This window comes from Malaclemys terrapin, chromosome 7 (assembly GCF_027887155.1).
Source record: "Malaclemys terrapin pileata isolate rMalTer1 chromosome 7, rMalTer1.hap1, whole genome shotgun sequence".
Taxonomy (NCBI): domain Eukaryota; kingdom Metazoa; phylum Chordata; order Testudines; family Emydidae; genus Malaclemys; species Malaclemys terrapin.
The window spans coordinates 109104926-109131160 of NC_071511.1; the positions used below are offsets into that span (position 1 = coordinate 109104926).

The 26235-nt window shown below is 42.1% G+C and overlaps 1 protein-coding gene across 1 annotated transcript in view; it reads right to left on the reverse strand.

The window, feature by feature from the left end:
- DMBT1 (deleted in malignant brain tumors 1) overlaps positions 1-26235 on the reverse strand; it is a 234414-nt gene that overhangs the window by 167317 nt on the left and 40862 nt on the right. The window contains 4 exon segments of the mRNA XM_054035621.1: positions 13909-13982; positions 23249-23437; positions 25005-25183; positions 25861-26132. Of these exon segments, the coding sequence (XP_053891596.1) occupies positions 13909-13982; positions 23249-23437; positions 25005-25183; positions 25861-26132 (714 nt within the window).

Sequence of the window (26235 nt, forward strand, 5' to 3'; positions counted from 1 at the left end):
TGCGGCAGACATTCCAACCTCAGGGATGGAGACTCTCGGACTTTCAGCCAACGTTAGCAGAAGCCTCTCACCAGGAACTGAAATGATGAAGTGAGTTCTAACCTGCACAATACAATTCCTAAACGACAAAAAGTATTTATGGCTCTGTTGAATAGTACTCTGGAAAAACAGTTGCGGATATTAAGAATGCAGTGGATATAAAGAAGTAAGGGAGAAATCATGTTGTATCTTATTCACATTTGTCACAAGAGTGAGGTATAGAGATTTCAAGAGAGATCTGAGAATGATTGCAGTTTGATTTTTAAAATCAGGAGACTGGGTCCAGTTCCATTCCTATTGAAGATGCTGTGACTTTGGGCTGTATACATTGCAGGGGATTGTGCCTAGTGCTCTGGAGTTTGCCCAGGGCCTCATTTTTTCTCTCTTTGAATATGTACCTGAAAGTCATATTAGGTACATTTTATACTCCTGCCTCATTGTCTACTGAGTAGGGTTTGGGGCTGTCTGAGGGTTAAGAGATTGGGGCTGAGCTGTTCAAAGTTAACTAGCAGATTTAGCTACACAACTCCCATAAATTTCAGTGTGGCTAAATTTCTTAGTCAGCTCTGAAAATCGCAACCTGGGGTTCTGTTCCTAGCTCTGCAGCTAGCCTGCTGTGAGAGAACTTAGGACAGTCACTGCTCTGTGGCTCAGATTCCCCTTCTGTAAAATGGGAAGCATCAAACTCTCCTTTGTAAAGAGCTTGGAGATCCATGGATAAAGAGTGCTGTATAAAAGCTAAGTAATGTTATAGTTATTATTCGAGGCTGAATAGAGAATAGAGAATCAGTTAGTACCTACTGATCACGGAAGCTGTGTGTGAGGGGGTGTCTGGTACTGGGGATCTTTCAGCATCATATATTAGACACTCACTGGTATTGCCTGGACCAACTAAACCATCTTTGCAATCAGTGGATATTAATTCTGAAATCCAAGAGGCTACAGCCTGACCTGTTGAGTTTAATGTGCGGATGCTGGGGGGCATTGGTGGCCTGTGATATACAGGAGGTCAGACTAGGTGATCTGATGGTCCCTTCTGGCCTTAAACTCTATGATCTTTCTGAACCCTTCAGAAGGGTTACTGAAACCATCCTAGTGTAAGACACTAGCTACTAAAAGTGCAGTGTTACTAAATAATAAATGCACTAGTATTTACTACATCACAGTAAAACATTACCTTAAAGGAATGTTAAGATTGCATAGTCAAGCATTCATGGGAATAACTGACTCATAGACTCATAGACTTTAAGGTCAGAAGGGACCATTATGATCATCTAGTCTGACCCCCTGCATGCTGCAGGCCATAAAACCGTCCCTACCCCTTCCCTGGACTCTGCCGTTGAAGTCCCCAATCCTGTTTTAGGTGACTTCAATCGGCAGAGACCCTCCTGCTAGAGATCCCTGCCCCATGCTGCGGAGGAAGGCGAAAAACCTCCAGAGGCTCGGCCAATCTGCCCTGGAGGAAAATTCCTTCCCGACCCCAAAAATGGCGATCAGTCAGACCCCGAGCATATAGGCAAGAGTCACCAGCCTGACCCCTGTCAGCCATTATACGATTTACCTACCATTGTTTGGTTTTCCTTGACTACTATGTTTTACCATTAAACCATTCCCTCCATAAATTTATCTAACTTAATCTTAAAACCAGACAGGTCCGTCGCCCCCACCGTTTCCCTCGGAAGGCCGTTCCAATATTTCACCCCTCTGACGGTCAAAAACCTTCGTCTAATTTCAAGCCTGAACTTCCCCACGGCCAGTTTATATCCATTCGTTCTCGTATCCACATTAGTACTAAGCTGGAATAATTCTTCTCCCTCCCTTGTATTAATCCCTCTAATATATTTAAAGATAGCAATCATATCCCCCCTCAGCCTTCGCTTTGTCAGACTAAACAACCCAAGCTCCTCTAGTCTCTTTTCATACGACAGGTTTTCCATTCCTCTGATCATCCTAGTGGCCCTTCTCTGCACCCGTTCCAGTTTGAGTTCATCTTTTTTAAACATGGGAGACCAGAACTGCACACAGTACTCCAAGTGAGGTCTCACCAGCGCCTTGTACAACGGGAGCAGGACCTCCTTATCCCTACTAGATATACCTCGCCTAATGCATCCCAAGACAGCATTGGCTTTTTTCACCGCCACGTCGCATTGTCGACTCATAGTCATCCTGCGGTCTACGAGGACCCCTAGGTCCTTCTCCTCTTCCGTTACTTCTAACCAATGCGTCCCCATCTTGTAACTAAAATTGTTATTAGTCATCCCCAAATGCATTACCTTACACTTTTTACTATTAAATTTCATCCTATTTCTGATACTCCAATTCACAAGCTCATTCAAGTCTCCCTGCAGGATATCCCTATCCTCCTCCGAATTTACAACGCCTCCCACCTTCGTATCATCCACAAACTTTATCAGCCCACTCCTGCAATCGGTCCCGAGGTCAGTTATAAATAGATTAAATAAAATGGGTCCCAAAACCGAACCTTGAGGCACTCCACTAGTAACCTCCCTCCAACCCGACAGTTCACCCTTTAATACGACCCGCTGCATTCTCCCCATTAACCAATTCCTTATCCACCTCTGGATTTTCATATCGATCCCCATGTTTTTCAGTTTAACCAATAGTTCCTCATGGGGTACTGTATCAAACGCTTTACTGAAATCCAGGTATATTAGGTCCACCGCATTTCCCTTATCTAATAAGTCCGTTACTTTCTCGAAGAAGGAGATCAGATTCGTTTGGCACGATCTGCCCTTCGTAAAACCATGTTGTAATTTATCGCAATTGCCACTAACCTCCAGGTCCTCAACTAGTTTCTCTTTCAGAATTTTCTCTAACACCTTGCACACTACAGATGTTAAACTAACAGGCCTGTAGTTACCCGGATCACTTTTTTTCCCTTTCTTGAAAATAGGAACCACATTAGCTATTCTCCAGTCTAACGGGACCACCCCCGAATTTACAGATTCATTAAATATTATCGCTAACGGGCCTGCTATTTCCCGCGCCAATTCCTTCAATATTCTCGGATGAAGATCGTCCGGTCCTCCCGACTTAGCCCCATTAAGGCAATCAAGTTTTGTATTGATAAAAAGCACCTTTATGACCATATAACTGCATTTATGCCATGAGGCGGTTATATGGCTTTAACTATGCCTGTATAGCTTTGTAGAGTAGGCAAGCCCTAACTAAAATGACATCCTGAGGTTTAGAAAATAGGGTTAGGATTTTACTGACAGTAGATTTAAATAAACTGTCATCCCTGCGGTATCATCAGTAGGAAGGAAATATTCACACAGAGAAGTAACACACATTTTCAGTAGTGTGGAAGAGGTATAAGATATTGTGTATTTAAGAACTAGCTGACCTACCAGTTTTTACAAGGATTTCCTGCCAGCATCACTCTATTTACAATGTGTTGCTCAACTTAATATTGATCTTTGCTGTTGTATTGACACATTTTCTCACCTTTTCACTGGCAAAATCCTGCAGTCCAGATGAATAGCAATAACCAACCATCTTTTTGTCTTGATAGTCCAAAATATTCCAGCTTTTCAACACAGCCCACTTCTTAACATGTCAGTATCTAGCTTGGCCTCTTTCTGTTTTTGCACTGCTCTCATGACTTACCAGTGGCAGCATATTCTTCAAGCCTTGATCCTTATTTTGGCAGATTCCTTCAAGACGCTGTCCCTGGGGTATCCCATCGGCTCGTTTGGCTCTTTGCACTCAGACTGGCTGTTACCAGCATATGTCAGAGATCAGTTCCTCTCTATCCAAGGAGCCCTTCAGCAGTCAGCTGAAATTAACCATGTAGAAGATATAGTTGCACCTATCTTAAAAACAGATTTTATTGCAGAAGTACGGAAATGGAAAGAAAACCATGAAATGAGTTGATTAAAATAAACGGGACTCACTTGTAACATCACTGCAGGAAGTGTCAATAAAGAGGTCTAAAGTCTAGTTTAGATACAGCATTTAAGAAAATCAGAAAGTAAAAAGGGTAACAATTCCTTTTTGTGACTCATAGGTGCAATACTGAGCACCTATCCCAGCTCCAAGTCCCAAAATCTGTGTATTTCAAGCAAGTTGCTATGTTGGGGACAAACCTGTGTATCTAGGATGGGATTTCCAAAGCACCTATGTCATTTAGGAACAGACGTCCTATTGACTAGAAAGTTGCACTCCCAAGTTACATAGGCACTTCTAAAAATACCACCTGTCATCTTCTTTCCTTCAGTATTTTTGGTTGCCATCACTTGAGTCATTAAACAACCTGATTTTATAAGCAATTTGGAGAAGTTAGCTTTCATGTTTTCCCCTTACATTGCCTTATTCTAAAATCTTCTCTTTCCCCACTGGAATGGATCATCACATAAAGTCTCTTTAGCTCCCAATTATCTTCCATACTTTTGGGGAGAGTTTCATAACCCCGCAAACTGGAGGTAACTCAATTGCATGCAGCCTAACACAAAAATGCATGGGACAGACCATAACTAAGTATTACAATTACTGGTAGTTCTGCAGCAGCCACAGTTTACAGACAGTATGAAGACAGTTTGTCACGAAGGCAAGTCCCACTGCAAATACAACAGCAAAAACTTCTGGGGAAAGAGGGTTCTCATCAACTCTGAGTTCTGGGCTGTCCCTTAGAATACTTTGAACTCATGAGCATCCCAGGATAGTATGGAACTACACCTCATCACTTCAGAAGATGCCTGCAGCCTTATTAAATGTTCTGTAAGCTCCTGTGCAAAATTATTTTTTAATTTGAGTATTATATAATATATTATATAGTATATAATTTTAATTTAAGTATTGTCCAAAGCATTACAAAGCTGACCTAATATTTTGTAGCACTGCATATATCTATGAGGCTGCAGTGGGCTCTCTAAAGCATATCACAGACTATTATTTCACAGTTTCCTTTAGTGGGTGTTACATAAGACCCCATGCTAGAATCTCTGTAAGCTTTACTTAATCCTGATATGGGCATATAGACCTTATGTAAAAAGGTTAGCTCATGTCCCACATACAGTGTCAGGGTGGGTGCCTTTATTTAGAGAGAGAGTGAACAAAAATGCAGTTCTCCTTAAGGAAAAAAAGTGGTGGAGTGGAGCTAGTACTGGTAGAATCAATGCCATGGGAAACTGAGATCACAAATTAGGAGAGGGAGGAACCATCAGTTCTCAAACTGGAGAAAAAGACCCAGTTTTTTAAAAACAGAATACACAACCTGTACATCCTAGTGAGATGTGGCAAACGAGGGAGAAGGAAGGACAGGGGTTTCCTCACCTTTTAGAGATATCTGAAGGAAGAGGGGGCCAAGGAGTAAAATAAAGCAGCCAAGTCATAGTGAAGGGCCTATAAAACAACCTGCAGCAGGAGCACTTCACAGGAGGGAGGGAGTCAGTCTTCTCTAGTTCTGGCCAGTAAGGGACATCTTGGGTATAAGGGACATCTAAAGGAAATCGCCAGCTAAAAAACTCAGTGGCAAAGGACAACTGTTGTGGCTATACAGCAACCATGCACAAGTGGTAAAAGAAATTTGATACAGAGATGGTTTTAATATATATTGGTGGGGCCAAATTCATTCCTGGTGTCACTCACTAAAACTATACCAGCAATTAATTTGGTCCAAAGGGTTCTAATGACACCTCCTAAACTTACTGTTCAGAAAGATTCCCAACCACCACCTTTAAACTCTCTAAATTAAAAACATCCCTTCAGTTTTGTTCTGATACTGCCAATCTCTTCACTCCCTGTAACCTTCACCCTTGGGCGAAGCATTTACAATAGCAATCCAATGGCAACTGCAGGACCCGTATTTGTACAGCACGTACAATGGACCTCCCATATGGCAATGAGGGTCACATTACTAAATAAACACAAGATTCTTTAGTTAATCTTTCATAGCTGACTTGACATAAGAAACTGAATATGATAACTATGTGCTTGTTATTCACACGCTAGCACTGTAGAAGCTGTCATTATACAATACATTTCTGAAACTGGGTTAACAATTTACTAATTTCAAAACCAGGTTAGACATTATCTGTAACACACAGCAAACAAACCAGCAGGTACCTTGTGGATTTTTTTATTGCATGTTAACCTACTAATTTCTACTAGTCCCGTGCTCTATAACAACAATGCAGTCAATTTGTCATTTAATACACACAGTTTTGTAAGAGCTTATTTAAAGGGTCCATTTATTACACTGAATTATTATTCCCTTATGCCAACAATGAAAAATTCAACTTGCCTGATCTAGTGGAACATAAGCCAACCTCCAACAATTAAGGGCAAGGAGGAAACTTCATAGGGGCAGGAAGTTTCCAAAATCCTATACATCCATAACTCCCATGTGCAGGATTTCTTGAACCTTCCTCTGAAGTATCCGGTACTGACCATTGCTGGAAACAGGATGGTGAACCATAGCTCTGAATACAGTATGGCAATTCCTAGAGAGAGGATCCAGATACAAAGTTCAGTTCTAGATTTCAACCTCCTCAAAGTTTGGGAGAGATTGGATCCAGAGTTTAGGTTTGAGCACATCTTTACCTTATGTATCAAAATTATTTTGTGAGGGTTCTACTAATATATTAATCAATCACAATGTTTACAGTAAACAGCTTTATTCTAGCCAGAAGAGTGCACAGAAAGGTTTCCAGCACATAGCTTCACTAGCTAGATATGGGGAACTCTTTGGCTGAGATTGCCTTCCCTTAATTAATTATACATTCTGAATTATGTCTGCCTGGCAACTGATTGCCCCCAATCAGATTAGAGGTAACTGGGGATCACATCAAGCCATCATTGTCCAGCTTGACAAACTTAGGAGGGAAATATTATCATGTGTCATATACAGCACCAAGCATGCCGTCGGCATTTAAGTAATTAATAAATCAAGACTCCTGAACCATTCTTAAAATATAATTACATTAAAAGTATGGAACTGAAACCATTCAACTCAAAACCATTAAAATATAGTAGGAAACACTGTTCTGCTGTCCACGAACCATTATGGGTGATGGTGGTGTGTTGGAATGGTTTGGGTATGGGTTCTTGGTGTAGGACTTTAAGAGAGAGATGTGAAAGACTGGGTGGATCTTGAAGGACTCAAGGAGATGTAACCTGAAGGCCACTGCATTAACCCAATCTTGAAGGGGGCCCAAGTATTGGTTGGCTAGTTTGGTGGATAGACAGCTCATTTTAAGGTTCTGGCAGAAAGCCACAACTTGCTCCCTACAGCCAGATTGGGGGCAACCTGGTGGTCTTGTCTGCTTGGTGTTTATAAGCTTCTTTGGAGGACTTCAAGTGTTCCGTGTGCTCCTGGTGCTCACCCAGTGTAGGTGGGAGGCTAAATCCATGGTGGACACTACTGGGGAACTCTTGGGCAAGTGTGAGTGGAAGCAGGAGTGGAAGCCAAATTTTGCAAAGAATGGGCTATGTTGCATCAAGGTGTTGATTGCATTATTATATGTGAATTTAGTGTAGCACAGCAGAGGGAGCCATTTGTCCTGGGCGTAACTCAGAAAGCAGCAAAGATACTCCAAGATTTGATAGGCAAACAGTGAACGTCACCTAATCTGCAGGTGGTAGGTGGACAAGGTGAGAGACTCAATGCGAAGGAGTCTGAGAAATTCCCACCAGAATTGGCAGATGAACACGGGAGCCCAGTCCAATACAATGCCCATTAGTAACTCGTGATAATGGAAGACATTTTCTTGGATCAGCTGAGTGTCCTCTGTGCAGTAGGAATGGCAAGGGACAAAGTTTGCCATCTTTGTTAGGAGGTCTAGAACAACTAGTGTCCCTGGGAGCACAGCAGATCTACAACGATATAGTAGACCAAGGCTGCAGAGCCTTGGGCAGAGGTCAGACTTAGGGATCTTGATTGTGGATTCTTGGTTTGGGGGCAGAGGTCAAAGGACCTTATATAATCCTTGTTGTAAGCTCATAGGCCTGTCCACCAGAAGATTCTCAAGACAAAATTTCAGGTCTTGAATAGGCCAAAAAGGTCCAAGACCAGCAATTTGTGGCATAGTTTCAATACCTAGGTTGTCCCTTAGCTAATCCCTGCATATGTTTGTGGGTGCAGCTCAGTCAGATATTGCTGCCACCTTATGTGAGTCCATGGTGAGTCCCTCAGGTGAGATGATACATCCCAAGAATTCCACTGTGTCCTTATTGAACTCACATTTCTCAAGCTTCACATAGAGATGGCTTTGACAGAGGCCCCCCGAGACAGTGCTCACATGACGACTGTGGAGTCCTGACTTTCAAAGAAAATGAGGATGTTGTCCATGTAAATGATGAAAAATTGGTCCAGAATGTCCCTAAAGATGTCATTTATGAAATGCTGGAAAGTTGCCAGGGCATTTCACAATCCAAATGGCATGATTAAATACTTGAAATGGCCTTACCTGGTACAAAAGACATTTGTCTTCTTCCTGGATATTCACCAGATTATAAGATCTGTGGAGTTCCAGCTTTGTGAAAACCTAGGTAAAGTGGAGTCTTTCGAACCCATTCATTAGTAAATGGTAAGGGGTACAAGTTTTGGATTGTAATCTTGTTCTGAGCTCGATAATCCCCACAAGGCTAGAGGGTCCTGTCTTTCTTCACCATGAAGAAACATAGAGTGGAGAGTGAACCCCTCCTGCATATTTTCCTTCAGCTAGCTCCAGAGTGCCCGTAGTTTAGTTTCATAGAGGGAGTAAATGCATCGAAAGGGAACTTCTGCTTCTGGCTGGAAGTCAATGGAGCAATTGTAGCTGTGATTAAGAGTATGAGGTTTCTTCTTGCCAAACATGTTGACATAGTGTTGATATTTATCAGGAAAACCTGGAGATGTTGGGGCAGTTGTAGCAGTTGCCAGGGTTGCCTTTGGATCCTCTCTTTACCGCTCTGAATTCTTTAGAGGACAGAATAAACTGCAGAGGGTTGTTGGTTTCTGGACCACTCTTAGAAACAGGATTGCTGGCAAGACAGGGAGTCAAAGTATACCATGCCTGACCACCAGCAGATGAGCGGATCATGATTGACAAACCAGGGAATGCCAAGGACAACCGTTGAATGTGGAGCACAAATAAGCTCAAGCGGGAGGACTTCTCAGTGGCCTTAAAGAATTGTCATCTCTAAGGGAGCCATCTGTTGGGTGACTGGTCCCAATGAAAGGAGTGACTGATCTATAGACTCCGCTAACTCGGGGGAGTCCTGATACCGAGTGGGGATATTGTGTGCTCGGGCAAACTTCAGGCATGAAACTGCCTGAATCCACCAGCACCTCTGGACTGACGTTGGTTATCAAAAGCTGTTGGAGCTGCTTAGGGAGTTGAAGAGGTGTCAGATGCTGATTGGCCAGCACCAGGCTACTGGTGGACAAGTGCTGGTGTGGATTGCTGGGGAGAGGGGAAGAGTGTCATCCGAGCCTGGATTGGGGCTTGGCATTTCCTGACCTGGGCACAGATCAGACTTTGGCAGGGCAGCTTGTTGCAAAGTGTCCCAGGTGCCTGCAGTATCAGCATAGGCCCAATGCATCGATTTTTCTCCATGTCGAGAGGTGAGGCTGGACTCCGCCCACAGCTAGAGTTAGTGGCCAGACGTCAGACCGAAGATCAGAGCTGAAATCAAAAGTCAGGAATTGGAGCTTAGGCTCAGAACAGCGTTACCTGGAGTGAGGCAAGTCAGGAGCAAGACTGGGAACAAGCAGGATCCATCACAGCTGAGGGTGAAGGCTTTGAATAGCCGCTGAACTGCTGCTGGGCTTAAGAGTAGTCTGCTGATCCTGCCAGCCAATTAAGCAGTGTAACCAATCAGGCAGCCTACTGCAGGCCAGCTGGGCTCCTAGGTTGGTCAGAGACTGGCTCTGCTGCAGGCACTGCTTCCAGACTGGCTTTCCTGCAGGCCCTGATTCCTGACACTCCCTACACGTGGAGGTTAACAGCACTGATCTATGGCCTCTCCTGAACGAACTAGTGCCACTCTCCTGCATAGAAGGTCCTAAATCAGCTAGCATCAAACACCCGTGTGTACGAGCTGCACAGCCATACTGCCTTAACTTGTGGAGCTATGATCCACCACAAACTATGCAATGTCAGATTGGATCAGTCCTTGGATAGAGACCTACAAGGAAAACCCAGGGGCTACAGAAAGTGGTATTGGTGATTCAGTACCTGGCACTCTTCCCTCTGAAATAGAATCATACTATTTCTCCAGCACAGTCTTACCATGCTGGGTTACTGGTGGTGGTGTGTAGTTGTGATCACTAAATAGCCCCCCACCACACCCTACATGTCACCTAGAGAATAGGGATAAAGAACACTGCATGTTGGCCAAATTCTAATTCATCTAAATATTTTTTTCCTTCTGAGAGTTCCCCTGAAGTTTCCACTTCTTATCCTAAACTGTTGAGTAGTGTTTCTGTATGCATTTCCCATCAGAAATGGCTGCATTCCAATAGTAGCTCAACTTAATATCTAGTTTGAAGTAGGCATTTATAAAGAATTTAGAGACTGCTTCTGGATGAAAGGCTCTATCTCAATGTAAGATCAGCATCAATAACCATTATGTCACCTCCTCCCAATCCAATTTTATTTCTTTCACCTGCATATGTACTAGACATAGTTGGCAGTATGGAAGACTGTCACATGCAAAACTCTCTCTGTTTTCTCCAGTGAGTGGTTCTATAGTTTGTGTGACTTCAATATGCTCCCATGATTATTTTTACTGAATACTTCAAGTTCTAATCAAAAATATCAAGAAGAGCTAAATACAGCAGCAGTCAAGGTCTGGAAAAAGGTCTGAAGCCAGCTTTGATTTGACATTGACTCCTAAGTGTTTCTGCTCTCCTTCAGGAAACCTACCTGCATTGGGGCAAACACATTGTTCAAGAAATATTCAGGTGCCATTTGGACAGTGTTTTCCACAGCCAGCAAGGTGAACATTCACATTGGCATAAGAGCCACCATCTCGATTTTAAAGACAACTTTAGTGTTTGATTAAAGACGCTGCACTGAAGCTGACATTCAGGAAATCCTGACATCTGGTTGACTGAAGCAAAGGGCCCTAAAAGCAAATAGGGAAAGGTCATCTTGATTTTAGAACTACAAACAGGAAATGTTTTGTCAGTAGCCCTTCTCCTATCTCTTGGCACTTCCTTGATAACAACACCTTGATAACAAACATCTTGAATTACACAGCCTGCATCAGATCAGTGCTCTGTGCTGGCATACAGGCAGAAGAAAGAGGCAGAGACAGCGTCTGTTTTTCCATTCTGTTGCTTATTCGGTTTGGCCTGTGGGATCACAATTCTCCCCACGAAGCCTGCTTTGTTTATCTGAACAGCGATGTCTCTTATATCTTCTTGAACAATCTCAGTAAAACTTTCCCGGACAGACTCCGCAATCCTCTCCTGAACATTTCTAGGGATGGCAGCCTTGTTTCTTTCCCCGCAATAGAAGACATCCCGTGCCACTTTGCGATGAGTTCTGGGCACCATTGCAGTAAACGGACTAGCAGCATGTGGGCCTGGGCAGCTCTGGGATGGCAGTAGCAGCTGGGTTCTCTGTGCTTTGTCACCCTCAGGAGTGAGATATCAGCCAAAAGCAACACTGCCTGAGAAAATATTAGCACTACTCACCACAGTTTCCCTATGCTCATGCCCAGGGACGCCCAGCATCTATAGGTTCCAGGCTACAGACCATATACTCACCATAGCTTGAGCTGCAGAGTGGTGCTGTAAGGAGGTGCTCTAAAGCTAAAGTGACATTTAGCATTTCTTATTAAAGAAATTTATGGGAATAATGTAAGAGAGTTTTGAAACCTATTTTTCCCTTTCCATTGTGACTGTAAATATAATGCTATATCCTTCTGTTGTAAACAACAGCTTCTAGAGGGCTGGCTTTGAGAGGTGCCCCCTCCATTCCTGTTGAACATCTGACGCTGATCAGGCAAAGAAAGAAGCAGACCAGGGAGGATACATTCTACAAGATCCTCCAGAGCTGTTTACAGATGCTGATCTTGAACACAGAGATTGGAGGGGCCAAATGTCTGAGACCAGGGAGAAGGACCAAGAATGGAGAGAGCTGTTTCTGCAGGAGAGGCAAAGGGACCGAGAGATACACTGAGAAGTGCATCAGGATCTCATGGATTTGCTCAGGCAACAAACTCAGATATTGCAGAGCATTATTGAGCTACATGCCCAAAGATCTTGGACACAGCAGCCTTTCCAATCCATGGTTGCTGCTCCCTATACCCCCCCAATGTAACAGATGGCAGCATGGTATGAACCTTTACCATTATCACCCCTGTCAGGGGGAAACCAGGAAAACCATAACACCACCAACAGAATCACCACAATGCACTACATGTTTGTAAGAAGAATGAAACACTGTAACGTGTATGTTTTTAACACATAATCATAAATGTTTATTAAAGTATGGGTTACCCTCTTACACTGCTGTTTAAATGTTTCTACCCTTTGTTTTTGCACTTTTAGTTTGTTTCCTTTTTCTTTGCAAACGCTAAAGTTCTGTTTTTGGAAACTCCAAGTATATTTATTAGTTTATGCCAAGCATACTTGCAGAAATACAAAATTCACAATGAGTAGGGGGGTTGATAACCCACCCATATTTAAGACAATCAGGGCTGGAAAGGACCTTAGGAGGTCATCTAGTCTAACCCCTGCTCAAAGCAGGACCAATCTCCAGACACATTTTTGCCCCAGATCCCTAAACTGCCCCCTCAAGGATTGAACTCACAACCCTGGGTTTGCAGGCCAATGCTCAAAGCACTGAGCTATCCCTCCCTTCCATACACTCAGGCACACTAGCAGTCCATAAAAGCATTACACAATACTACTCTGGCTGACTGTTAACATGCTTTTAAGGTCTCCCTCAGCTGTATAGCTCCATGGTTGGCTATTCTAATCGCCCTTAAGTCTGGCTGTTTGAGTTCAGCAGATATTTGGTCCACCTCTCCCACTCAGCCTGCCGGTAGCCTTTCCCCCTTCACTTCAAAGATATAACATTTGGGACGTTCGCCTTCCTGAGATTCAAACTAGTTAGTAAATATCCCCAGTGACCTTTTAATCTACCAAAATCACATTCAACTGTCATCAAACTCCTGCTGAGCTGGTCGTTCAATTTTTCTTTGATGCTGTCGAAGTGGCCAGTATACGGCTTTATGAGCCAGGAAATCAAGGGTAGGCTGCGTTCCCCAGAATCACTATTGGCATTCCAACATCACCAAAGGGAATGGACCGGTCAGGAAAGAATGTTCCTGCTTGCAGCTTTTAGAAAAGTCCTGTGTTTTTAAAGATGGAAGTCTCATTCACCTTTCCTGGCCTGTCCACACTGATATCAGTGATGAATCCCCGGTGATCCACCATCGCTTATATGACCATGGTAAAGTATTCCTTTGTGTTTATGTACTCACTGGCTAGGTGGGTTGGTGTCAGAATAGAGATGTGTCTCCCGTCTATCACCTCACCCGATTGCCGAGAGTTCTGTGCAAGAGGATACATTTAATGGCCTTTCACACTTGGATGACGATGGCCCTCACTGTGGAATTTCCAACTCCAAATAGATTGGCCAGTGACAGAAAGCAATCTGGCACTGCAAGCTTCTAGAGTGTGATCGCTGCTTGCTTCTCCTCTGTCGAAGCGGATCTCATTCTGGTGTCCCTGGCTGGAGCTCAGTACACAGATCCAGGAATGTGGCCTTCCACATCTGAAAGTTCTGCAGCAACTGCTCATCATCCCAAACCTGCATTGTGACAAGATCCCAGCTATCAGTGGTTGTTTTTCAGACCCAGAAGCAACAAACCACTAAGCGGATCTGCTCCGTGAATGCCAGTAGTCACCTGGCATTTTTATTTGCTGGGTCCATCAGCTTCCAGTCATCATCGTTGAACATCTCTTCTTCCTCCTTGCACACCTGGTTGTAGATATGCAAATCATAGTAATAGAAATTAAGGCCAGAAGGAACCACCAGATCATCTAACCTGATCTCCTGTATATCACAGGCCATACCACCACCCAGCCCCTCCCCACTAAATCAAACAACCAAAATTAGAACAAAGTATTAGAGCCCATAGGAGACTGGACTATTATGTGCCTCAGACAGAGAATAGGAGTGTCTGAGGTGCACCAATAATATGGGAGAATCATGCATACTGTGTTAGCAATGGTAATTAAAATTGCACTGAACTCTGTATGGTTCATGCTTCTGCCTGGGAGATGCTAGAGGACTGCAAATCGACACACAAAACTGGAAGAGTTTTTTAAATGGTGTGAAAATTATGGGATGGAAAAAACATTGTAGGATGGACAAAGTGGCATGGTGGGACCTTAACGCCTACTTCCCAGAAATCCATGGGCAAATCACTACAAAAATATCCCACAAGGCATTGCGCCAGATGTCTGCGAAGGGCACACTGGGACACCTATCAGCACAACCACTTGTGGTATGTACAGTGCCAGTGCAAACAGCCAAGTGTGCATGTGCCTGAGGAATACACAAAAGTTGGTCACTGTATGCCAACGTAACTTACGGTGACCAAACTTTGTACGGTAGATATGGCCTTAGAAAAGATTAGAAATATCTTAGTTAGAAGGCAGATAACACTGACTTGAAGGGTGAATGTGCTTTAATGCTGGATTCATTGATCAAGTTATCATTGCACTTCTAGTCAAATAATAAAAGCTAAGAAATGCACCAGTGTTAAGCTTAACTGTAGCAAAGTTTCAAGTAATGCAGAGGTATTGGAAGGCATATGGCAGTGCCGCACTCACCTGGGAAGAGTAATTTTCAGTGTTTGTTTGATGAGCACGTTAAATATATTTTCATCATAATCATTATCATTGTAATGGGAGGGCAAGTTGATTTCATGCCTGGGCTGGTACATTCCCATGACAATTTGTGTTACATAAATATATTGCAGCCCAAACTCTGATGGTCCAGTGACCAGGGCACTAGACTGTGACTCAGGAGTCCTGGGTTCAGTTCTGTACATTTCTATTCCACGTGCCATCTGGGTTCTTCCACTGATTTGATTCTATTCTAGATAGATTCTTGTATTGGTCTCATCATTGTAGTATCTGAGCACCTCCCGGTTCCTTAAGTAATATGACTAACATCTGCTGCCTGTGGTTCATTCTCCCCTCAGGGAGGAATGGATGTGCAGTGGAGCGTTTTGAAAGTTATTAAAAACAAACCTATGTACACAGAGGCAGATTAAGGGTTTGTGGGCCCCTGGGTCAGAGCAAGTGGGGGCCTCTCCCCACCCCTTCTGCCTGCAGTCCCCCCTCTCTCCCCCTCCCCCCAGCACTCCTACCAGGGAAATGGGGTCGGGATGTGGGGGCTTGCCCCTCCGACCCCGCCCCCCTGCCCAGCACTCCTGCCAGGGAGCTGGGTCAGGGAACAGGGGCTTCTCCTGCCAACCTGGCACTTCTGCCGGAGAACAGGGTCGGAGTGCAGGAGCTTCCCCGCAGGAGCCCTGGGCAGGTGAAGCAGGTTGGGGCACAGGGGTGCCCATTTTCCTAAGGGCCCCGCAATTGGCTGGGGCCCCTGGGGACTGGCCTCGTTGGTCCAGTGGCTAATCCGCCACTGTATGTACCTTTTGCTCTGTGTTTGCATTCAAGAAGTTCAGGTTGAAGCAGCACACCTTGCACTTAGAGCAGAAGGTGGTGAGGTTTGGGGTGGTGAGGTTAGTTTCTGGGGGAGTTCTTTCCATGGACTGATGCTTGAGAAAGCTCTGTCTCCTGCACAGACTTGTATTGTGCCTGAGGAACTGAGCTGGTGACCACAGTCTCCAACCTGGAGCTTTGGGGAATCTTTTAGGTAGCCAGGGCCCAGGCCATTGAGCACCTGATGTCAATTGAAGTTCCCTTCCTGAAACACCTGGATAGAAGCCTGGATAAATGAGCCATAGTCCATGCTGAAGAGGAAGTAGCAGAATGATCACTATGTTTCAATTATACCCCAACTACAGCTTTGTTTCCACTTTTTGCTAAGTATTTTAAAACCAAGAAAAAATGCTGCTGTGGGTATATAATTGCATTAGTAAAACAAAAGCTCATAAAAAGAAGCCAAACAAAAAAATTCATTACCCATAAAGGAGGCAATAATACTGGCATAGGCCCAGGTAAGTCATTCATTAACCATCCCACTATATAATTGTACATAACTGACAGTTATACATATATTTACAGGTTTATAGCAATGTTTTGCCACTTTTTCTGGAGATCAGTAAAACATTTTATTGACACATTTGATGACATATTTTATTTTACAGTCTGTGTATCAGTCTTTCACAAATCGCTGCCTGGACAAGAGATCCCTTCTCTTTCAGATAGTGAGGATACAGCTTTTCTGAGGCTAATTTTCAAGATGCTAGTTCTCAGTACAAATATCATAGGAAAGACCCTGAAACCACAGATTACAGTAGATTCCTTTGCTTGCTTTCCCTAGCCATATCTCATCAGTATGAAGACAGGCTCTGTGATCTGCTCATGCAGCCTATTGTCTTCTTTGTCAATTCAAATGGCAGCTGAGCCCAGGAAGTTGTTCTTTTTTCGCATATTTCTCAGCAGGTATCTTACCCTTTCTTCCTGTTTCTCTCTCAGTCTATATGAATATATTTCCGAGTAGCAGCCATGTTAGTCTGTATCCGCAAAAAGAACAGGAGTGCTTGTGGCACCTTAGAGACTAACAAATTTATTAGAGCATAAGCTTTTGTGGGCTACAGCTCACTTCTTCAGCTTATGCTGAAATAAATTTGTTAGTCTCTAAGATGCCATAATGACAGGTTTCAGAGTAGCAGCCGTGTTAGTCTGTATCCGCAAAAAGAACAGGAGTACTTGTGGCACCTTAGAGACTAACAAATTTATTAGAGCATAAGCTTTCGTGGACTACAGCCCACTTCTTCGGATGCATATATATGTGACTTGCAGTGAAGGACAGTTGTTAGTTAAACTGGCATGAGTATGGACACAGTAGGACTGTGTGACAGTTTTAAAATTCTGTAGAGTTGTGCTCTTGAGAAATCAGCCAGAAGTGCTGTGTGACGCTATAAAAGGTCCCAGCTCTGTTGTGCCCCTTTGCAAAACACATCTATAATAAAGGGATGAAAACGGGTCAGTTCCCTTCATCTGAAACAAATATATTCATAAAAAGAACAGGAGTACTTATGGCACCTTAAAAAGAACAGGAGTACTTGTGGCACCTTAGAGATTAACAAATTTATTTGAGCATAAGCTTTCGTGGACTACAGCCCACTTCTTCGGATGCATATATTATATATATATATATATATATAGTGTCACACAGCACTTCTGGCTGATTTCTCAAGAGCACAGCTCTACAGAATTTAAAAACTGTCACACAGCCCTACTGTGTCCATACTCATGCCAGTTTAACTAACAACTGTCCTTCACTGCAAGACACATCCCCTCAACTGAAACCCAGACCAACCTGTGCTCCACAAACATCTTTCACCATTGCTTAGCGCTGCTTGGATACTGCATGAATCTTTGTTTGGATTTTTAAACAAAAGTCTTTGATCTCCTCTTGTGTTTGCTTTCCTTGAACATTTGGGTGAGCAAGTTCCACTGGTATAAACATTAATGAAAAGTGAATTCCAAAGTTGCCTGGACAACTTTTCGGAGGTCAGATTTTTAATTCTCACCTTGGAATAGTCTCATGAAGGCTTGCACCATCATTCACTCAGGGAACAGATACTCTAACACATGAGTTAGTTGAATAATCACAGCTATGCAATAACTAGAAAGTACACACAATGCCATATCAGGCATTATACATTCACAACAAACTGTTGACGAAGCAGCAAAATAAAATCTGGGCTTTAACTGTTACTTCACATAGCCTGCAGACAGAATAAACATGTGTAACAATACAGTAACTAGCATAAATATTGGAAAACAAGTAAACATGATTTTATGCCTGACCAGCTGTTTGCCAATGGTTTTCCCTAGTACTAAGATGGTGGTGAGTGTGGATCTCTGAATCCCATTCTCACTTGCCCACCCTACAGGAGCCACATAACGGCCTGTCCATGATACATGCTGGCTCAGAAGGTCACGGCTCAACTACATTTCCATGCCAACAATATGGACACTTTGCCTCTCAACAATCCCTGCCTTTACTATATTAATTTTCAAGTTTCCCCTCACATGTGCCTTTTAACTCATTTGTCAATCGTCCATATGTCCCTATCCCAACACTACTGTACTATACAGCTGTTAGACTATCCGGATGAATAAATACCATTCCTCTCTTCTACACATTGGGAGTGAATATTTCAGGCTATTGCATTGGACGATCTCAGCTCACCCCCTAGTGGCCAGTAGGAGTTCTTTATAAATAGCTATGCTCAGTACAGTACTGCAGACACAGGGCCAATCCAGAGGGCTGTTGAGCTCACCCAACCTCCATTGGACTTTGGAAACAGAGGAAACACCGCCATTGGCAGAATGGGTCCCAAAGTTAGTATTTAGATGGAGAATAAATCACAGTACTACCCAAAAGATGATGTTATTAGATCTGTAAACTGTTGCTTCTTGTATTATAATAATACTTAGCTCTTATATAGCACTTGTCTTCCATAGGTCTCAAAACTCTTTACAAAGGAGATAAACAGCATTAACTCCATTTTACAGATGGGGAAACTGAGGCACGGGCGGTGAAATGACTTGTCCAAGGTCACCCAGTGGTAGATTGGAAACAGAATTCCCAAGTCGCAGTCTAGTATCCTATCCACTAGGCCATGCTGCCTTCCATTAAAGGTAACCATAACCTGCAAATATATTCTTTAAAATACAGCAGCTTTAGACTGATGGGCTAAGTTCTCCAAAGACAGGATAAGAAAGTGGCATGTAACACATTATTAAACTTCTTCTCTTTTATTAGCACAGTGTTATGCAGATGCTAATTCAGTCTGATGCAAAAGCACATGCTGTTTGACTAGTCCACACCCAGTTTACTTGAGGATGGGAAGTTTCTTGGGGTTACAAAAGAAGAAAATGAATTTGGAACTGAATTTGGATCAGAACTTCTCCAAACCTCCAACTTTTTTGTGATTGACACCTAAATCTACTTGTGAATCTAGTCCCCAAAAAGTTTATTTTTTCCTGAAACTATTTAATGAATTTAAAACAAATTCATTAATAGTTTTGGGTCAACCAAAGCTGCATTTTTCAGCAAATAAGTTATTTGTCCCAAATATTTCACCCAGCTGTACGAACAGCCTGCCAGTTGACTCCAAGCTCCTGGGGGAAGACTACAGTAAGAGACCAAGTCCAAAAAAAAGGCAGAGGGCTGTACTCCAATGTTGCTATCCATGATTACCCATCTCATTGTGAGAAGACTTTTTAGCATGGGACTAAGACTTCCAGACCCCAAAACTCTCTTCCATTAGGTGTGAGAGAATATCCCTTTCCGCACCTCCCCCTGGCACAGCACTCAAACCTACCAGCTCCCGCCATCTCCTCTGAGTGCTACAAAGATGGACCCAAGGCAGTTGTTGTCTTGGAAGTTTCCAGCAACTCCAAGACCATAGATACATGAATAAAATAAGTGTTCTCAAAAGGCTAGGATGCTGGTAATTCCTTATACTTACCTAACAGAAGAGAACTCTAACATTATGTGATCATAATATTCTATTTGTATTTCCCAGACACAGAGGTGATCCCCGCAATTACAGGCCGGTAAGCCTGACTTCAGTACTGGGCAAACTGGTTGAAAATTGTCAGACATATGGATGAACATAATTTGTTGGGGAAGAGTCAACATGGTTTTTGTAAAGGGAAATCATGCCTCACCAATCTACTAGAATTCTTTGAGGGAGTCAACAAGCATGTGGACAAAGGGGATCCAGTGGATTTAGTGTACTTAGATTTTCAGAAAGCCTTTGACAAGGTCCCTCACCAAAGGCTCTTAAGCAAAGTAAGAAGTCATGGGATATAAGGGAAGGTTCTCTCATGGATTGGTAACTGGTTAAAAGGTAAACAAAGGGTAGGAATAAATGTTCAGTTTTCAAAATGGAGAGAGGTAAATAGTGGTGTCCTCCAGAGGTCTGTACTAGGCCCAGTCCTATTCAATATATTCATAAATGATCTGGAAAAAGGGGAAAACAATGAGGTGGCAAAATTCGCAGATGATACAAAATTGCTCAAGATAGTGAAGTCCCAAACAGACTGCAAAGAGCTACAAAAGGATCTCTCAAAACTGTGTGACTGGGCAACAAAATGGCAAATTAAATTCAATGTGGATAAATGCAAAGTAATGCACACTGGGAAACATAATCCCAAGAGTCCTGTGGCACCTTATAGACTAACAGACATATTGGAGCTAAGCTTTCGTGGATGAATACTCACTTTGTCAGATGCATGCAGTGGAAATTTCCAGAGGCAGGTATAAATATGCAGGCAAGAATCAGTCTAGAGATAATGAGGTTAGTTGAAACAGGGAGGATGAGGCCCTCTTCTAGCAGTTGAGGTGTGAACGCCAAGGGAGGAGAAACTGCTTTTGTAGTTGGCTAGCCATTCACAGTCTTTGTTTAATCTTGAGCTGTTGGTGTCAAATTTGCAAATGAAATGAAGCTCAGCAGTTTCTCTTTGAAGTCTGGTCCTGAAGTCTTTTTGCTGCAGGATGGCTACCTTTAAATCTGCTATTGTGTGTCCAGGGAGATTGAAGTGTTCTCCTACAGGTTTTTGTATATTGCCATTCTTAATATCTGACTTGTGGCCATTTATCCTTTTACGTAGGGACTGTCCAGTTTGGCCAATGTACATAGCATATGCCATCATGTGCCAACAATGCCCCTCTGCTATGTACATCGGCCAAACTGCCGGAAGACAGGATATTGGGCCTGACCCAATATGACCCATGTTCTTAGTGTATAATGAGACTCTTTCCAGGGTAATATGGACTAGAAACTCAGATGGATTTGAGAGGGAGCTACAACACTAATTATTTCCTATAGATCATACAACAAGAGGTTGCAAAACCAAAACTGATTTCAATTTTGTTTTTAAATTCTTAATGCATTTTCCACAGGTGGGCCCCCTAAAAAAATCCAAATCTGAACACTCTGTCTGTTGAATTCAGTCAATTTTATTTAACAGTTGCCCAGATTATAATCTGAATCTATGTACTTCTAAAAATTGAAACAGAAATCCTATAAGTCACATGCTCTTGTGAGATGTCCAGTTCTTCCTGGTTTATCTGGGCTGGAAATATTCCAAATAAATAAAACTTGTCTCTTTTGGCACCTTGATATTTCATCTTTTATCTCAGCCAAACCCAAAAAAGTACAGAGACATAATGTAAAAACCAGAACACAGATAGGTTAATTGAACTTTTTGCACCTGAGAGAATTCCATTTGAAGTTTGAGTGAAAAAAGATAGTTAGTTCCCTTTTCCTGAGGATTGCTGAGTATTCCCAGTTCCCTTTGAAAGTTGATAAAAGGCACTGCAGAAACTCAGCAGTTGCCCAGGACCATTCAAAATTTGTCCCTCTATAACAGGGGTAGGCAACCTATGGCATGCGTGCCAAAGGCGGCATCTCACTGCCCAGGTCCTGGCCACTGGTCCGGGGGGCTCTGCATTTTAATTTAATTTTAAATGAAGCTTCTTAAACATTTTTAAAAACTTGTTTACTTTATATAAAACAATAGTTTAGTTATATATTATAGACTTATAGAAATAGACCTTCTAAAAACATTACAATGTATTACTGGCACGCAAAACCTTAAATTAGAGTGAATAAATGAAGACTCAGCACACCACTTCTGAAAGGTTGCCGCCCCCTGCTCTATAACAAGCCAAAGATAATGTAACTTGCCATATGTAGTGTGTTCTGCTCCTATTGAAATATCTGTTGAACTTGTTCATACAAAATGATTAAGATTAATGGTTAAATAAAATTGTTCCCTTCTGTATCAATTTATGATTCATTTTTGCAGCTGAAAGCCAGCATTTTGCTGAGTGTCAGGCCACAAGATTTCATTAATTATTAACAGCAAAAATATAATTAATCTAAAAGAGTTTGATTTTTGTATGTAATCCAGGAGTCTGATTTAGCTCAGGGTTGCATGTCTTCTCTGGCAGTGCAAAGTCTACCAGAAAAGGATTTCCTAGCTTCAGGTCACCAAGCAGAGGGACAGGTTGTTAATTTTAACAGGGTTGAAAGTAACCCCAGTTACTATCTCCATTTTACAGACGGGGAACTGAGGCACAATTTGAGAGAGGATGATGTACTATCCATAGATATTGCAAACAAAAAACTACAGTAAGACAATATTCAAGTTGCAAAGTCACTCACTCAAAAGTTAGGGAATGCCAGCATTTCAGCCCCCTTTTCATGTGCATTATGATTTGGTATTCAATATTTTGTTTTATCTTTATTTATTGCCCACTGTTCAAACCCTGAAACAAGGAAACAAGCCAGATCTACATGGACTGCCAACAAAAGCTGTGTAGAGCAGTGTGAGAATCACTGACTGGGCCTCAGTCTTTTCCCATTCTATTTCTATTAATCTTACCTACTCCACACAGATTATGTGGTCTCTTCTCCCACCAGTACCAATAACACACAGTCCATCTCATACCACATTTTCTCAGAACACTTTCCCCAGCACTATGAACTGCTCTTCATGATAAGGGAAGTTCAAACCAGTTAATTCAGGAGTGGGGTAAGAAATTTCAAAAACTGCATCAGCGAAACCTTTGGAGTTCATGGAGTCATCAGAAATGTTTTAAAATATAATAATTGGCCAGATATTAAGGACCATATTCCATTCAGGCCTTTTTAACACTAAAAATACACTAGCCGTAGGGTATAGTGATTACATACTGACATGTATTGGTCTTTCTCCAATAAAATATACATATGGCTCATCACGTCAATGGAAGTAAAGGCGGGAGATGCGCTTGGACCCACAACAAGAATTGCAAATACATGGGACATCTAGAATCCACCTACACAGTATATGTTTTCAGGCCAACTTCTCTACAGAAAAGTAACTTTAAAAAAGTGAGTCAGAATCTCTTCACTGCTCTGGCCACACCGCAGAGCTGCTGCATCTCCCCAGTTGATGATTCTTTTGGTGTGGGTTTAGTCCCCAGCTGCTGAACAGAGCTGGTATAACCAACTGCTATGCTACTGTCCTTGCAACCCCCACCTTTGGTGACATTAAGAGGGTGGCAGTGGGCACAGCCAGAGCACCACTATGCTCCAGTGATCCTTGACCCAGGGATGGCTCTTTAGGGACCATCGTCTGCTGGCATAGGGTGAGCCTCAGGATCAGGGAGCTGCAATTGGCTGCTTTGCAGTCCCAGCTGTTCCCCACTGCAATCTTGACATTTAGTTTCTGTTTTAGAAAAACAGAAAAATTTGGAGAGAGAAAATGTCTGAATCAAACATCAGTGACCCATCCCATTCAAATAGCTGACTTCGTAAACCCCGATTCTCCATCATTTTTTATACTGGATAAAAGCAGAAATATCTCATTTCCTTATCAAAGCCTGTTTAAATGTACTTACTGATTTTACCATCCCTGTTTTGGAAACAAAAGCACAAATTGATGTTTGGCAAAGTTTCTTTATGACAGATCATATTCTTCATATCACAAAGCATTAGTTCAGAACTCAGATGCATAGACATTTTATCTGCAAGCACACCAGTAGAAATATTGCTTTGTAAACACTTCCATTTCTGATTGTAAATTGCTAAGTTTACATATGAAATTCATTTAGACTGGAAATCATCCCATTTTACAAATTAGCACAATCTATTACATTTGTCTCAAAGAGAAATTAAACCTTAAAGAGCAACGTTCAAGATAATCTGAAACAGGGTGTTTTAGCAAGTCCATATGTAATTGGGTGTATGTTTTCTGTATTTTTTTCCAGGCGTGGCTGATTACTAAATAAAAATACTTTCTTCTATATAACCACCTTGGATCATTTGGTGTTGCCACATGTAGATTTTACCCCCATCTCTTCACCACAATTTCCATGTCAGAATATTTGAGGTGTTAGATACACTGGTTTTGAAAGGAAGTGAAAAGAGGATTATGAAGGAGAAAAATTGCACTAACACCCAAATATCTTGATGATCAGCAGTGACTGAAATATGCCAGGTATGCATAAAAGATATACTAGGTATGCATAAAACATAAAAACCAAAATCAGATTGCCCTTTTTATGAATAAAGTTGTCAAATCAAAGTACTATCGATCTTAGGTACTTCTATATCTCCCTTCGTGGTAATAGCTGAGCACCTCACGATCTTATTTGTAGCTATCCTTACAACACCCCTGTGTGATAGGGAAGTGCTGTTATCCCCATTTTACAGATGGGGAACTAAGGCCCAGAGAGATTAAGTGACTGACCCAGGGTCACACAAGTTGTTTATGGTGAAACAGTAACTCACAGCCCAGGTTAGTGCTCTAACCTCTGGACCATTCTTCCTGCATACACATTCAGTATATTACAAGAGTTGCTCTGTTGAATCTCACTGCAGAATACCATGAAAACTAGATAGACCAAAAATACTATCTAGATTAGAGATCTAATTAGAGATCCTGAGGTGCAAAGTCTGGCTCTAGATTGAGAGAAGGGAACTGGTAGGTCAAATACTGGGCTTGGGTTCAGTCCATTACTGGAAATGGCAGCTGGTTACAGAATTGGGATCTGGATTCAAACTTTTCCTAGCTTTCCATGTTATTTGGATGTGGGGTATTAACCTCAGGCCAATCTCTAGCCTGAATTTACCAGAACGCAGAGTGTAGCCTCATTACAGTGTTTGCCATACTTTCTCTTTGAAGCGCAAATGGTCACATAAAAGTTATTGAGTGCAAAGGCTAGAAACAGAATAATTACGTAAATGCCCTGAGATATCATTGTCTGCCAGATGCTGGTGTCTTTAGCGTCTCACATTATCTCGTATGGAATCGGTCTCTTCAGTTTACTTTTCAAAAGAAAGCCAACAAGAGTGAAAATAACAGCTGCAAGCACCACAGTCGTAACAATAAATGGAGCCTGGGAATGACCAGCAGTAGTGGTAAGTGAACCACGGGAATCCACATCTTCCTGATGTTCAGAATAGTCCAGCTCTGTGAGTTAAGAAAGAGAGTTTGTTACATTTTGTTCTCTGTTCTAGTTATTGCCAAAGATACCAGGACAAAGAGAACTTGAATTTAAAAAGTTACATTCTAGATCAGGTCAAGAAATAAATCAATTTCACTCTATTTTATACAAGACATTCTAGACACATCAATCCATCTTTATATTAGTAAAGACTATTTCATGAACTGAACCCCCAGCAGGGATGTTTTAGGTTCAATATTAAGAAAATATCATAACTAGCACAAGAGCTAGGGAATGGAATCATTTTTCAAGGAAGGTTGAGGTTTCTCTTTACTGCAGATATTCAAGGTGAGACATGACAACCACAGTTCTTGAACAGTTTGCGGATAATTAAATCAATGAAGCTATAAGAAGATGGACTGCATCTCATCTTTCTTCCTGAAGAATTGATTCAATTAGCATTTTTGGGATGTGCAGATTAAAATGATGGATTTGAAATGTGCTAAATAAGGAACTAATGTAGATCCTATTAGTCAATAAACAAGTCCCTCGTGTTTTTAATGGAGCTGATGATAACCCAGTAAAAGCATGCTGCAGTGCTAGAAATCGGAAGTAAACTGACATGCAAAGATTTTATGCAATGAAATTAAAAGTGATTTACAGAACCTTATACTAAATACAAGAGAAGGTTATTTGCATTTACCAGCATTCCTGTTCTCAGTGCCTTCTTTCCAAAGCTCAATTGGCCCAACAACAACATCCACTTTTTCTTGGTAAGAGCTTGTATCTCGCTTGGACCTGGGTATGCAGCCCTGGTAGCATCGGGAAGAATAATCATATACCCGGCACACCACCATTTTAAACTGCAGGTAAACTGATGAATATTGGTTAACAAACTTGAAGGCATTAAATTTGAAGCGTATGGTGGAGCTGTAGGGTGAATAGTATGTACCGTAGGTAGGATCTCTAGCACATCTAAAATAAACAAACAAATAAATACAATTAATCTTCATGTGTACGCACAAAAATAAATCACTGACATCAAGCATTTTCTATGTGCAAAGATTTTTAAAAAATT